Raw genomic sequence first — 14831 nt, forward strand, 5'->3', positions numbered from 1 at the left:
CCCTATCAAATTACCAATGGCATTTTTCACAGAACTAGAACAAAAAATTTCACAATTTGTATAGAAACACAAAAGACCCCGAATAGACAAAGCAATCTTGAGAAAGAAAAACGGAGCTGGAAGAATCAGGCTCCCTGACTTCAGACTATACTACAAAGCTACAGTAATCAAGACAGTATGGTACTGCCACACAAACAAATATAGATCAATGGAACAGGATAGAAAGCCCAGAGATAAACCCATACACATATGGTCACTTTATCTTTGATAAAGAAGGCAAGAATATACAATGGAGAAAAGACAGCCTCTTCAATAAATGGTGCTGGGAAAACTGCACAGCTACATGTAAAAGAATGAAATTAAAACACTCCATAAAGGGCTTTTTGAAAAAATAAAATAAAATAGGAAAATGTGCTTTCATGTCTTAAAATCTGAAATTCTGAAATTATATCTGATATCAATACTATAAAGAAAACAAGACAGCCATTTTTTTTTTTATTTAAGGAAGTTCATCTTTTCATCATGATTGAAGGAAATGCATGATCAGTTAAATATTGTCAGCATTATTTTCCAAAATTTTTCATTAACGTTTTAAATGCAGCTTTACACCTGAGTGTTTTTATTTATATAAACATATCCATTAGCAGTCTAAGATTCACCTAACATTTATATTATGCTTCTTCAACAGAATCCAAGATGAACCACTAGTAAAACAGATTATAAGATTATCTGGATTTTAGATGAGTTGGTCTGCTGAACTCAGGAATTCACAGAAGGAATTAAATCTTTGAATTTGTTGTTTAATAAATAAAATTCTGCATTGTGCTAATCTCCTTTTGCATATTATTTAGCAAATGGCTATTAAGGCTTTATTGTAAGGGATTACCAAAAAACAGGCCAATGGTGAACCATGCAAGATAGAGAAAATAATGATTTACAAATAACTAATGAACTAAGGGAACCATGGTTTTTCCTTTCATTATAGACTTCTCAAAATCAAAGATATTTTTCAAATTAAAGTTATATTAAGAGTTTATGGAAAATTATACCCCTAGCTTAAGAACTTAAACGTCTTTAGATTTAAAAAAGGAATGGATGATTACAACTATAGTTTTTTTAAATGTTGCTTTGGGGAAAAGTCTTGATTCTTTGTTTCATTCTCTCTAATAGCTTTTTCTTTGCTTGCTTACTATAAAATAAAGCATTGTTATTGTGAGGACAATTTCTGATTCAGTTCCAGTGCTCTTGTATCTCCATGAGTTTTGGCATTGTTTACCAGCACCTGTGGGAAATTACATACAGGAAATGTTAGTATTTTCTTTACTAACAATACCTATATTTAGAGTCATAGAAGCCGAGTAAGCCAAAGGGCAGCAGGCAATATCAAACTACACAAGAAAAAGTGACTATGTGCAAACTTTCTGTCATTTTTGCTGAAATAAACTGTTCAAACAAAGCTAACATCAGAGATAAGCACAATTTACTCAAATGCTCAACAGTACGGATGTCAACATTTTGATTGTGACCACTGCCAGCACTGCATAAAGTTAAAGGTTTTGTTTGGAGGCTTTGTTTACAATACTGTCACCTCTAAACCCTTACCCCAAAAGACCATTTTATGCATAGAATTGTTCAAATGACATTGCTCTCCTTTAAAACCACAGGTTAGGATCAAGGCTTGGGTTCTAAGCTCTATTAAGAACCTTTCTGTAATTTTCATCAATTCCACAAACTAGAAGCTTTAATTTTAGTTGATCATTTGACTACTGAAACATTTTTTGGTTGTTCATTTTCAAACACTGTGAAGGGTCCGAGATGTTGCTCTATGTGCAAGCTAACAAGTTAGCCTGTCCCAGGTTCATGATGGGACACCTGGGTCAGAGACAAATGTCTTTATCATTCATGGTGTAGCAAACGACATGAATATCAACATATTTGCATCTGTTCCCCTCCTATCTAAGTCTCAAAGGGGTGACATGGATAGATGCATATAGTTTCCCACATACACAGTTGGTTGACAAGAGGGGAATCTTAGATTTAAGCCTAGGCGCCTAGGAGACTTGAATCTTTTATAATTGGCACTAAACATGCCTATTCCTTGCTCTGGAGGGAGACACTTATCTCCATCTCCCAAGGCTGGGGGTGTTTAAAAAAGGATTCTCATTAATTTTCATTGTGTTTTTAAAACTCTTGGCTGAAGTTATAAGAATTTTAACCCAGTACATGCCATACAGACTCTACCTTTTTAAAAAGAATACACACACACACATACATTTGACCCTTGAACAACGTGTGGATTACGGATGAAGACCCTCTATATGCTCAAAAATCCACATATAACTTATAGTCAGCCACCCATATAGGCAGTTCCTTGGTATCCATGGATTCAACTAATCAAAGATCGTGTAGTACTGTAGTATTTACTATAAAAAAAAAATCCAAGTGTAAGGGGACCCACACCATTTATTTAAACCTGCATTCTTCAAGAGTCAACTGTACATGTTTATATATTTAGAAACCAGAGCCATCCCATGAGAAGTGGAGTAGAAATTGTCATATGAATTTTACAGAAAAGACAATAAGAAGTAAAATAATTTTTCCAAAGATAATATGAACATCCCATTAATTTCTGCTACTTCTAAACCTATCCTATCGACCTATTTGCCTCCACTGCAATGGTCATAAGAAATACTACAACCAGAACCCAGAGCCTTCATCTGTCTTTTCTTATGCTACATAGCACATCAGGAGAATATATTTCCTACAGGTTAAATCGGTGGTTCTCAACCAGGGGTGATTACACCTCAGATATTATTTGGCAATGTCTAGAAGACATTTTCAGTTGCTATAAGCTGGGTGGAGGGAGGAGGACAATGCTACTGGCATCTAGTGGTTAGAGTGGTTAGGGATGCTATTAGACATCCTACAATGCACAGGATAGCAACCCTCAGCCCTCATCCAACAAAGGTCCAAGATGAATATCTTTAATAAAATCAGTGCCTTACATCGATGAGCTCGTAGTCATTTTTGGCATGTAAGTGTCTCAGAAGGTACCAACGTGCTGTTGAAACAATAGATTTGGGATACCCAGGCTGATACACCACTCTCTCTAAAAGTCGCCGCGTCTCTCTGGGAAAAAGATATTTACTTTCAGTCCAAAGCATATAAATTAATATAAGATATTTCATATACTAGTCTCAAACACACATTATCTTTCTCATTCTTTTGCAGACAACGTGCTGATTACTTCATGAATTTTTTCATCCAGGTAATGAAAAAGGTAGTAATAATGGTTAACATTTACTAAGTATTTATTATGTGCTACGTAGTATGCCAAGTGTTTTACTCATAGGGTCACATTTAACATTCACAACCTTATAAGGTAGGTTGCTGCTATTATTCTCATTTTGCAGATAAGTAAATTAAGGCTCTTTCCAAATAGAATGGGAAAATGACCCCTATTTCATGAGCACTTCTGACTGCTCTACTTCTAATCCCTCTTGAAGGTAGACAGAAAATAAATAATGCAAAGATAATAGAGTGGAATAAGAAGAAATATTTAACATCTACACTAGAGGCTAAGTGTATAGTTTCAGGCTTTTAGTATATATTTTTAAGAACGTGTACAATATATGAACCTATGTAATAACAGGCTGATTTACAGTTATGTTCTAATTTTTTCTTTCCAAATTTACTAACATCTATGGCTCCAAAGACTTCTGTATGGGTAGAAACAACACAAATTGTGGTAACTTCAGAACTGCTGAATAGGAAGATTTTGTAAGTAGCAACTGGTTTGAAGTAGGAGCTAAAGAAGAACATGCCCTGAAGATGCTTTTACACAGGAATCACATAGTAAAGCACACTGCTTTTTCTTAGGCGGCATGTTTATTTGAGCTGATTTTGGGTGGTGATAAAAATTATGGGAGGTGCTAACAGAGATTACAGGCAAATGGGGGTTAAGGTTCTCTAAGTCATGTATACTGAGCTTCGGCAGAAAGAGTTCATTAGGAAGTTCACATTATAGCCTAAAACATTTCTTGGTGAAATTAGTCATATAAGAAGTGGCAAAAATAAATAAATATCAGTAAATGATGCTGGAATTGCTAATTAGTCATAGGTCTTATCTCTTCCTTCACTCCTATTTTGTGGTATTGATGTGACCTTTGCCACACATTTATATGTGTTAAGCTCTATGTCTACAATTCTTATTCTGTTCCAGTAATATATGCTCCTAAACCATTGTTTCACTTATGCTTTGTATTATGTGTGATATCCATTAGAGCTAAATATTCTCAGAATTTAAAAATATTCTTGCCTGTTTTTTCATCCATATAACCTTTAAGTAATTTTCTTCAAATTTATTTCTGACCTCATCTCCACTTCCAATAAAAAGACTGCTAAAATTTAAACTTAAATTTTATAACTTTAAATTTTTATATTTAAATCTGTGAAGCTTCTAGATTTTCTAGATATAAAAACCACGTTATTTATACTATCTCTGCCTTTTTAATATTTATTATTTTTTTTCATAGCTTATTGCCTTGTAGGAATTTATGTCACTCTAGGCTTCAACTTGAGCCTTTTGGGTTTTGTTTGTTTCTAGAATCCACATTTACATTGTTGGCTCATCCTAAAACAGTGAAGAGCAAAAATTCCAAGGCCTTCTTCAATCAAAATGCTGTCATGCAAATCTCTCATATTCTGTATCTGGGTACCAAATTACTTTTTTTAAGTAAGACTTTATTTTCTTCCTTACTGGGTTACTAGAACCAGCCTTTCCAAAGTAGAAACATATATATGAATAACATCAAAGTTTGTTAAACTAATTCTAAACCTTTGTTTCGTAGAAGGATTAAAAGTGAAGAAACACTTTGAAGAAAAAAATGAACGAAGATTCTTCATACCTTGCTCCCATTTTGCGTTTGAATTGTAGCAAAGCTTGTATAAGGACAGCCAGCGGACAAAAGCAAAGTTTCAAGGCCTCAGTTGTAGCTTCTTGAACCAAGGATGGCCAGTGATCACTGGAAATATTAGCCTATAAAAATAAAAGACAAATATTAAATCATTAAACATTTGACACGTTTATTTTTTTTTTAAATAAATTTATTTATTTATTTTTGGCCGCATTTGGTCTTCATTGCTGCATGCGGGTTTTCTCTAGTTGCAGCAAGCGGGGGCTACTCCTTGTTGCGGTGCATGGGCTTCTCATTGCGGTGGCTTCTCTTGTTGCAGAGCACAGGCTCTAGGTGCACGGGCTTCAGTAGTTGTGGCACACAGACTCAGTAGTTGTGGCTCGCAGGCTCAGTAGTTGTGGCGCACAGGCTTAGTTGCTCCTCAGCATGTGGGATCTTTCCGAAGCAGGGATCGAACCCATGTCCCCTGCATTGGCAGGTGGATTCTTAACCACTGTGCCACCAGGGAAGTTCTGACATGTTTACTTTAAAAAATGTAATCAGCTCTTATTTGTTGAGTGCCTACTTGTCTAAGTTGCCATGTAAATGCTACAGGGAGCAAAATTCTACAAAATGATTAAAATCTGATTCCTGCCCTTATGGAACTACAAAACAAGGCTGACAGGGATTAAGGAAGGTTTCAAAAAGGAGATATTACTTTAAAAACACTAAAATATTTGCTAAAAGAAAATGCACTATTCTATTACACGGGTGAATGAAATCTATCAATTACTAAGCCTCTGGTCTACCAAATATACAAAACTCAATTTAACATGATTCTTTAACTGGTAGTGTATAAGTTCCACATTTCAAAAATTATCTAAGGAGAGAAGAAAGACTGAAATGAAATATGTTAATAAAATCCCAATATAGGAAAAAAGGTGCAAAGCAGATCAGAGATAAATTAAATCAAAGTCATCAATTCTGAAAAACTTCTTAAGAATTTCACTTTATGGGGAAAATGTTAAGATATCTATACATCACTTAGGTTGCAAACTTTAGTTTGTTATAGTATGTACTGACTCAGAAATAACATAGATAAGTAGTTGCAAAGAAACAGTAACTGCAAATAAAATGGTGAACACTCTAGTGAATTACATAAAAAGGAAAAAAATGTATTTAAAATCTTTCATTGAAAACCTCAAATTGTAACCAAGAATTCATAATTACAGGTATCTAGAATACACATTTTAATAAAGTCAATATAATGAGTGAATACACAGTCCCTTTCAAACACTAAATTATTTTTTTAAATGTTAGAGCAATAAACTCTGAGTTCAGCACAGGCAATAGTAATTTGTGTAATCAAGGAAGAGGAAGCCATAGGGATAATGAATATGAAAACAGAGACCAGAGATTATGAGGCATCCTCCATAAAGACGGGAGCAATGGCACCTTGGGTACATCTGGAAAAGAATGTAAGGTAAAGCCCATACTAATAAAATTACTCCTAATATATTTTTAAAAACCAGTAACACAAAACTCTCACTGGTTGCTTTTATAATGCACTCTTTAAATTCCAAGAATTCATATAAAGTATTCCATAAAGTTAGCCCATATATTATAATAGTTTCTATATGTAACTGGTATACTAAACAATGTGATTAGAATACACTCATTAGAATACACTTAAAAGTGTATACAAAATACACTTTTGTCTCCCATTGTTTTTAAAATTTATTATATTTAACATATTAATTATTATTTAATTTAATATATTATATTTTCCTCATATAATAAGGATGTAAATTACAGTAGGTCCCATGACTCTGACATCCATTCACAAACACGGTCCTAATTAGAATGTTCTCTTTTCAATACTTCAATCTTCATTCAAAGGTAATATTTACACCCCACTCCCATCTCCTCAGCTCCCAGCTAGGGTATGCTTACAGGGAGCAGCAGATGGCTTGTTTCTCCACCCAACACTCCCACCTTTTCTTACTAACTGTAGTTTCAGGAACCAACTGAAATATCAGAAGTTTGACTGGTGCCATCATAAGATGATGCTCTTTAGGCCTGACAGATATTTAAAGATCTTTTTCTCATCCAGACTTTCCTAGCTTTATCAGAGACTCTCAACTTTATGCATAGTCTCTTACTGCAGGACCAGCTATGAAATCTGTGGGGCTCAATGCCAAAAAACAAAAACAAAAACAAAAACATGCAGGGCCCTTTGTTACAAAATGATTAAGAATTTCAAGATGGCGGCTGCAGAGCGTTAAACCCAGTGTGGAGGCCTATGCAGGTGCACAGGATAGGATGCACACCCACGAAGCAGTCCTGCTCAGCTGCAGTCCCACTAACCTGGGTGAATGAACTATTCCACTTACTCCCCTCACATGCTGTGGCAATCTGGAAACCTTTAGCTTCCTTTCTGCTAGATCCCATCACTCCTCTAGGTGGCTCTACATGTCAGGATCTAAGATAATTCCCATGGCAGTCCACTATCTCAGCTGGCATCACTCATTCCTGGCCCTAACAAGCTCTAGGAGCACTGCTGACCCCACGCTGCAGCAACTCTCCTTCACAAGATGGAGGGCATCTTGTACCCAAGCATACACTCCTACCCACTTTTGGGATTCACCCACTGCTGACCACTCTCTCCCAGAAGCATGCAGTCACTTTCCAAAACATGAGCAACTCTCTTCCCAGCAGGTGGAGAGCCACAGCTTCCGAGGCATGTGTCAGACACCTGTCCATGTGCTTCTAGACGTGTGCCTCCAGGACCTCAGAGGCCACACATCAAAGCCTCGCTCTCTCTGGCAGCGAGACTCCCTTCCTCGTCTGGTGGGCACCTGTGTGTGGAAACGTGCCAGGGGGACGACGGGGGAGGCAACAGCTTTCTCCAGAGAGATTTCTTCACAATCCTCCAACTCTGCTCTTCTAATCCTTTTATAGCTTCCTTATAGGTTACTCTTCTACCCACTTCAGAAATCTGTATCTTGGTCTGATATTTCTCTTTGGCATCTGATATTTAATATCTCAGGGGAAACTTTCAGTTTAATAGCCTTTTCATATATTATTACACATACAATAGCTTCTCTTAAAACAGTCTAATTTTAATATACCCATCCTCTGCACACTGCCAGCTCTTTACCAGAGAAATATGACATCTCCTTAGCCTGGGTATCAAATCTTATAGCAAGCAAATTAGATGTGGATGGTGCTTTAAAGTTTACAAAGGCATATGTAAATGTTAACTTCATTTGATATTCCTAATACCTAGGCAAAGTAGGTATTACTACCTCCACTATTACCAAAAAAGGTTGGGGGAGCTCTAGACAGCTTAATTGGCTGAAGTTCTCACAGGTTGTAACTGGTAGAACCAGAACCAAGGCTCCTGTAGAAAACACTTTTGTGGTGGTAGTAGTGGTGGGGCAATGGGGGCAGGTATACCTGGGTATTACTAAATTGTAAGCTAATTTCCCCATCTGTAAAATAGGGTTCTTATGAATATTAATGAAGTTAATATGTATAAAGCACTGTAACAGAACTTAGCACAGGCTAAGTGTTCTGTATGTTTGCTATTATTACTGCTATTTTTATTTTATTTCAGGGCAGATTTAATTTCCCAGCATGAAGAACAAACAAACAAAAAACCACATCACTAATAATATTTATTAACTAACAAATAATAAGTTAGACTAAAAGGGTATTGACTTCTCCAGTTCACATATTCAAGAGCATTTATAGGTGCTACATGTGGCTTCCATAGCCCACTGACTGCCAATGTAACAAAGACTTTTGTTAAATATAAATATGGGACACACAAAACAAAATGTTTGGTGATCTAGAATTACCATTAACCACCATTTCTTTCCAGCCAAATCACCTCAAATTTGACTACCATTACTATTAGTCCAGTCATTCAAAAACCATTGGTGGAAGAGCTCCTATATATAAGGCAGAGTGGTAAAGCAAAGATGCAAAGATGAACAAAACATAGCCCCAACCTAAGGAGCTCTGAAACGTGCTCCACAGTAATAGCACCAAAGCTGAATAAATTTCCTAATTCTTATATTTCTTTGGCAAAACGTCTAGTTAAAGCAAGTAAATAACGTTGGCAATGGACTACTATGGCAAAAGCATGAGTTAATTCAGGCCTGTCTAGGAAATTTCTTCCAAAACAAAAAATGACATATTATCTTTTAATCACAGAAATAACATGCATATGATAAAAAATTCAAACACTATCAAAGGATATAAAATGAAAAATTCTCCTCCACTATCCCATAAAGACCCCTAGTACTATCCTCCAAAATAACTGCCATTAAATTTCCTTTGTATCTTTTTGTATTTTTCCATGTGCCTATTAGCGTGCACACATGTACACACACACACACACACACACACACACGATGTAGAGATAAATATTCTTAAAAATACATACCACACATATATACACTCAAATAGCATATCATACACACTGTTCTGGAGTTTGCTCCTCCATGCATCCACTTAAATATTTATCTTGATAAGTTTTCCACACTAGTATATAAGACTTCTAGATTAATATACCTACCTTGGTATCAGAAAACATATCAAGTCAAAAATTACTAGAAATCCCTCTTACAGAATGTCAAATTGAACTAAGAAATGACTAAAATGTTAATTATTGGTATCTTTGTCACTGATGAGTAGCTGGGTTAATTCTAACCTAAATCACCAAGAAACAAAAATGTATATTCTGCCATAATTCAACTTTTAAAATTGCAATCTTTGTTTTTTTCCCCCTAAACACTGACAGTGTCCTGCTAGAGTCTACAGGTTTATGTTATGTTACTCTTATGTCCATCAAAAAGCCCAAATACAAAGTCTATGAGGAGACCACACTAGAAGGTGATGAAACTATAGGAACTCAATGGAATATCACTATGTAAAAAGCTTTTATCTTAAAGAAAAATAAAAGAATCAATTTTTCACATCATAATTATAACATGATCTTACCATGCAGACTTCTAATGCAAGCAGTGCTAGTCTCAACAGGCTTGAGAGTTTCCCACTCCAGCTGCCCTGTTGGGATGCTACTTGTAGACTCTTCCTATAACACATCTCTGCAGCACCCATCATTCCTTGGGACTGATATATGTGTGCCAGCCACTGAGGAACAGCAAGAGAAAAGAACCCAAAAGATTTTAGTTTCGTACACAGTCTACTTCCAACAAATTCAATAAACTTTGATGAAGCTAAATTTTTAATTTAATTACTGATAAATTTTGTGCCTCCAAAACAAAAATCACAGGTCAAAAAAGGGGTAGCCATCTTGCCCATTCTATTAGGAACAGCCACATCCAGTCTGAAGCCTTAAAAAGTCTCCCAAGATGGCAAGTCAGGAACAAAATCAAAATGCAATATGATTTTTTATACATTACAGATGTAACATTTAACATATGAAAATCAATGCAATCTACTGCATTAACAGAATAAAGAAAAAGAAGCATTCTCATAGATGGCCCCCACTCCAAATCCACTCATTCATGATAAAAAACAAATCTCTCTTGACAAACTCAGAAGAGAAAAGGATTTCCTTAATCTGAAACAAAAATTGGACAGCCATTTTAGAATCTGATAAATACCTACAAAAACCTAAAGCAAAAATTATAATTATGAAATTACAAATGTTTTCTATCTGAGGTAGAGAATAAGATAAGAATGTTCCCTTATCACCACTCTGCTTAACACTGTAATCGAGGCTGTATAAATAGTGCAATAAGGCAAGAAAAAAATTTAACATAAAAATATTAGAAAGAAAAAGTAAAACTTCATTATTTGCAAAGGACGTAATTGTGTATACAGAAAACCCAAAACCATTTCAAAAGAATAAGTGAATTTAGCAAGGTTTCTGGAAGGTCAGTATATAAAAATCAACAGTATTTCTAAATGTTTGACACCAACATACAGAAAAAAATACCACTTGCAATGGAACAACAAAAAAAATCAACTACCTGGAAATAAATTTAACACAAAAACGTAAAAGACCTCTATTGCAAAAATTTTAAAACACTGCTGAGAGAAATTCAGAGCTTAATAAACAAGGAGGAATATAACACATTTATGGATAGAGAAACTCAATAGTAATACTTTGTCAATTCTCCCCAAATTAAACTATAGATTCATGTAATTCCAATTAAGATCTCTGTAGCACTTCTGTTTGGCGGGGAGAGTAAGGGTAATTGACAATTTACATGTAAATGCAAAACACCTAAAGTGATTGAGACACACTTGAAGGAAAACAAGAAAGTTGGAGGTCTTAATATTACCTCCACATATCAAAACTAATTATAAAGCTATAAGCAAGAATAAACAAATAGATCAATGAAAAAGAAGGAAAAGAATAGGGAGCCCTAAAAGACCCAGGCACCTGATTTATGACAAAAGCATCACTACAATTTAGTTGGGACATAATGGTCTTTTCAAAGGATGGTACTGGGACAATTACACATCCATATGGAAAAAAATGAACCTTGACCCTGCACCACTCACAAAAATTAATCCAGGATGGATCATAGACCTACATGTGAAAGGTAAAACAACAGTTTCTAAAGGAAAACAGAAAAATATCTTCATGAACTTGGAGTAAGAGTTCTTGAGTAGAACACCTCAATAATGCATTAGCCATTAAAAATGATAAATTAGACTTCATTAAGATTAAGAACTACTCATCAAAAAATAATATTAAGAAAATGTTGAGGGCTTCCCTGGTGGCGCAGTGGTTGACAATCTGCCTGCTAATGCAGGGGACACGGGTTCGAGCCCTGTTCTGGGAAGATCCCACATGCCGCAGAGCAACTAGGCCCGTGAGCAACAACTACTGAGCCTGCGCGTCTGGAGCCTGTGCTCCGCAACAAGAGAGGCCACGATAGTGAGAGTCCCGCGCACCGCGATGAAGAGTGGCCCCCGCTTGCCGCAACTAGAGAAAGCCCTCGCACAGAAACAAAGACCCAACACAGCCAAAAATAAATAACTAAATAAATAAATAAATAAATTTAAAAAAAAAAAAAAAAAAGAAAATGTTGAGATTAACCAAGATGGTGGAGTAGAAGGACGTGCTCTCACTCCCTCTTGCGAGAGCACCAGAATCACAACTGGCTGCTGGACAATCATCGACAGGAAGACACTGGAACTCACCAAGGAGGATACCCCACGTCCAAGGACAGAGGAGAAGCCACAGTGAGACGGTAGGAGGGGCGCAATCAGAGTACAATCAAATCCCACAACTGCTGGGTGGGTGACTCACAGACTGGCGAACACTTATACCACAGAAGTCCACCCACTGGAGTGAAGCTTCTGAGCCCCACGTCAGGCTTCCCAACCTGGGGGTCCGGCAACGGGAGGAGGAATTCCTAGAGAATCAGACTTTGAAGCCTAGTGGGAATTGATTGCAGGACTTTGACAGGACTGGGGGAAACAGAGACCCCACTCTTGGAGGGCACACACAAAGTAGTGTGAGCATCGGGACCCAGGGGAAGGAGCAGTGACCCTGGGGGAGACTGAACCAGACCTACCTGCTGGTGTTGGGGGGTCTCCTGCAGAGGCGGGAGGTGGCTCTGTTTCACCGTGGGGACAAGGACACTGGCAGCGGAGGTTCAGGGAAGTGCTCCTTGGCATGAGCCCTCCCAGAGTCTGCCATTAACCCCATCAAAGAGCCCAGGTAGGCTCCAGTGTTGAGTTGCCTCAGGCAAAACAACTACCAGGGAGGGAACCCAGCCCCACCCATCAACAGTCAAGTGGATTAAAGTGGATTAGAGCTCTGTCCGCCACAGCAACAGTCAGCTCTACCCACCACCAGAGCCTCCCATCAAGCCTCTTAGATAGCCTCAACCACCAGAGGGCAGACAGCAGAAGCAAGAAAAACTACAATCCTGCAGCCTGTGGACCAAAACCCACAGTTACAGAAAGATAGACAAGATGAAAAGGCAGAGGGCTATATATCAGATGAAGGAACAAGAAAAAACCCCAGAAAAACAACTAAACGAAGTGGAGATAGGCAAGCTTCCAGAAAAAGAATTCAGAATAATGATAGTGAAGATGATCCAGGACCTCAGAATAAGAATGGAGGCAAAGATTGAGAAGATGCAAGAAATGATTAACAAAGACCTAGAAGAATTAAAGAACAAACAAACAGAGATGACCAATACAATAACTGAAATGAAAACTACACTAGAAGGAATCAATAGCAGAATAACTGAGGCAGAAGAACGGATAAGTGACCTGGAAGACAGAATGGTGGAATTCACTGCTGCGGAACAGACTAAAGAAAAAAGAATGAAAAGAAATGAAGACAGCCTAAGAGACCTCTGGGACAACATTAAATGTAACAACATTCGCATTATAGGGGTCCCAGAAGGAGAAGAGAGAGAGAAAGGGCCAGAGAAAATATTTGAAGAGATTATAGTCGAAAACTTCCCTAACATGGGAAAGGAAATAGCCACCCAAGTCCAGGAAGTGCAGAGAGTCCCATACAGGATAAACCCAAGGAGAAACACGCCGAGACACATAGTAATCAAAATGGCAAAAATTAAAGACAAAGAAAAATTACTGAAAGCAGCAAGGGAAAAACGACAAATAACATACAAGGGAACTCCCATAAGGTTAACAGCTGATTTCTCAGCAGAAACTCTACAAGCCAGAAGGGAGTGGCATGATATACTTAAAGTGATGAAAGGGAAGAACCTACAACCAAGATTACTCTACCCGGCAAGGATCTCATTTAGATTTGATGGAGAAATCAAAAGCTTTACAGACAAGCAAAAGCTAAGCGAATTCAGCACCACCAAACCAGCTCTACAACAAATGCTAAAGGAACTTCTCTAAGTGGGAAACACAAGAGAAGAAAAGGACCTACAAAAACAAACCCAAAACAATTAAGAAAATGGTCATAGGAACATACATATCGATAATTACCTTAAACGTGAATGGATTAAATGCTCCAACCAAAAGACACAGGCTTGCTGAATGGATACAAAAACAAGACCCATATATATGCTGTCTACAAGAGACCCACTTTAGAAACTACGGACACATACAGACTGAAAGTGAGGGGATGGAAAAAGATATTCCATGCAAATGGAAATCAAAAGAAAGCTGGAGTAGCTATACTCATATCAGATAAAATAGACTTTAAAGTAAAGAATGTTACAAGAGACAAAGAAGGACACTACATAATGATCAAGGGATCAATCCAAGAAGAAGATATAACAATTATAAGTATATATGCACCCAACATAGGAGCACCTCAATACATAAGGCAACTGCTAACAGCCATAAAAGAGGAAATTGACAGTAACACAATAATAGGGGGGGACTTTAACACCTCACTTACACCAATGGACAGATCATCCAAAATGAAAATAAATAAGGAAACAGAAGCTTTAAATGACAAAATAGACCAGGTAGATTTAATTGATATTTATAGGACATTCCATCCAAAAACAGCAGATTACACTTTCTTCTCAAGTGCGCACAGAACATTCTCCAGGATCGATCACATCTTGGGTCACAAATCAAGCCTCAGTACATTTAAGAAAACTGAAATCATATCAAGCATCTTTTCTGACCACAATGCTATGAGATTAGAAATGAATTACAGGGAAAAAAACGTAAAAAAGACAAACACATGGAGACTAAACAATACGTTACTAAATAACCAAGAGATCACTGAAGAAATCAAAGAAGAAATCAAAAAATACCTAGAGACAAATGACAATGAAAACACGACAACCCAAAACCTATGGGATGCAGCAAAAGCAGTTCTAAGAGGGAAGTTTATAGCTATACAAGCCTACCTAAAGAAACAAGAAAAATCTCAAGTAAACAATCTAAACTTACACCTAAAGAAACTAGAGAAAGAAGAACAAACAAAACCCAAAGTTA

At 36.9% G+C, this 14831-nt stretch overlaps 1 protein-coding gene across 8 annotated transcripts in view; it reads right to left on the reverse strand.

The window, feature by feature from the left end:
• Positions 1 to 511: 511 nt before the first annotated feature.
• The window catches only part of SKIC3 (SKI3 subunit of superkiller complex), a 169987-nt gene continuing 155667 nt past the window's right edge, over positions 512 to 14831 (reverse strand). For all 8 annotated transcript variants that reach the window (XM_068535651.1, XM_068535647.1, XM_068535645.1 and 5 more), the window contains 4 exons: positions 9906 to 10058; positions 4908 to 5038; positions 3006 to 3129; positions 512 to 1282 (listed from right to left, as the gene is read on the reverse strand). In XM_068535651.1, coding sequence (XP_068391752.1) covers positions 1208 to 1282; positions 3006 to 3129; positions 4908 to 5038; positions 9906 to 10058 — 483 coding nt within the window. In that variant the 3' untranslated portion in view covers positions 512 to 1207. The remainder of the gene's footprint in view (positions 1283 to 3005; positions 3130 to 4907; positions 5039 to 9905; positions 10059 to 14831) is intronic.

Source organism: Eschrichtius robustus, chromosome 2, assembly GCF_028021215.1.
Source record: "Eschrichtius robustus isolate mEscRob2 chromosome 2, mEscRob2.pri, whole genome shotgun sequence".
Lineage (NCBI taxonomy): Eukaryota > Metazoa > Chordata > Mammalia > Artiodactyla > Eschrichtiidae > Eschrichtius > Eschrichtius robustus.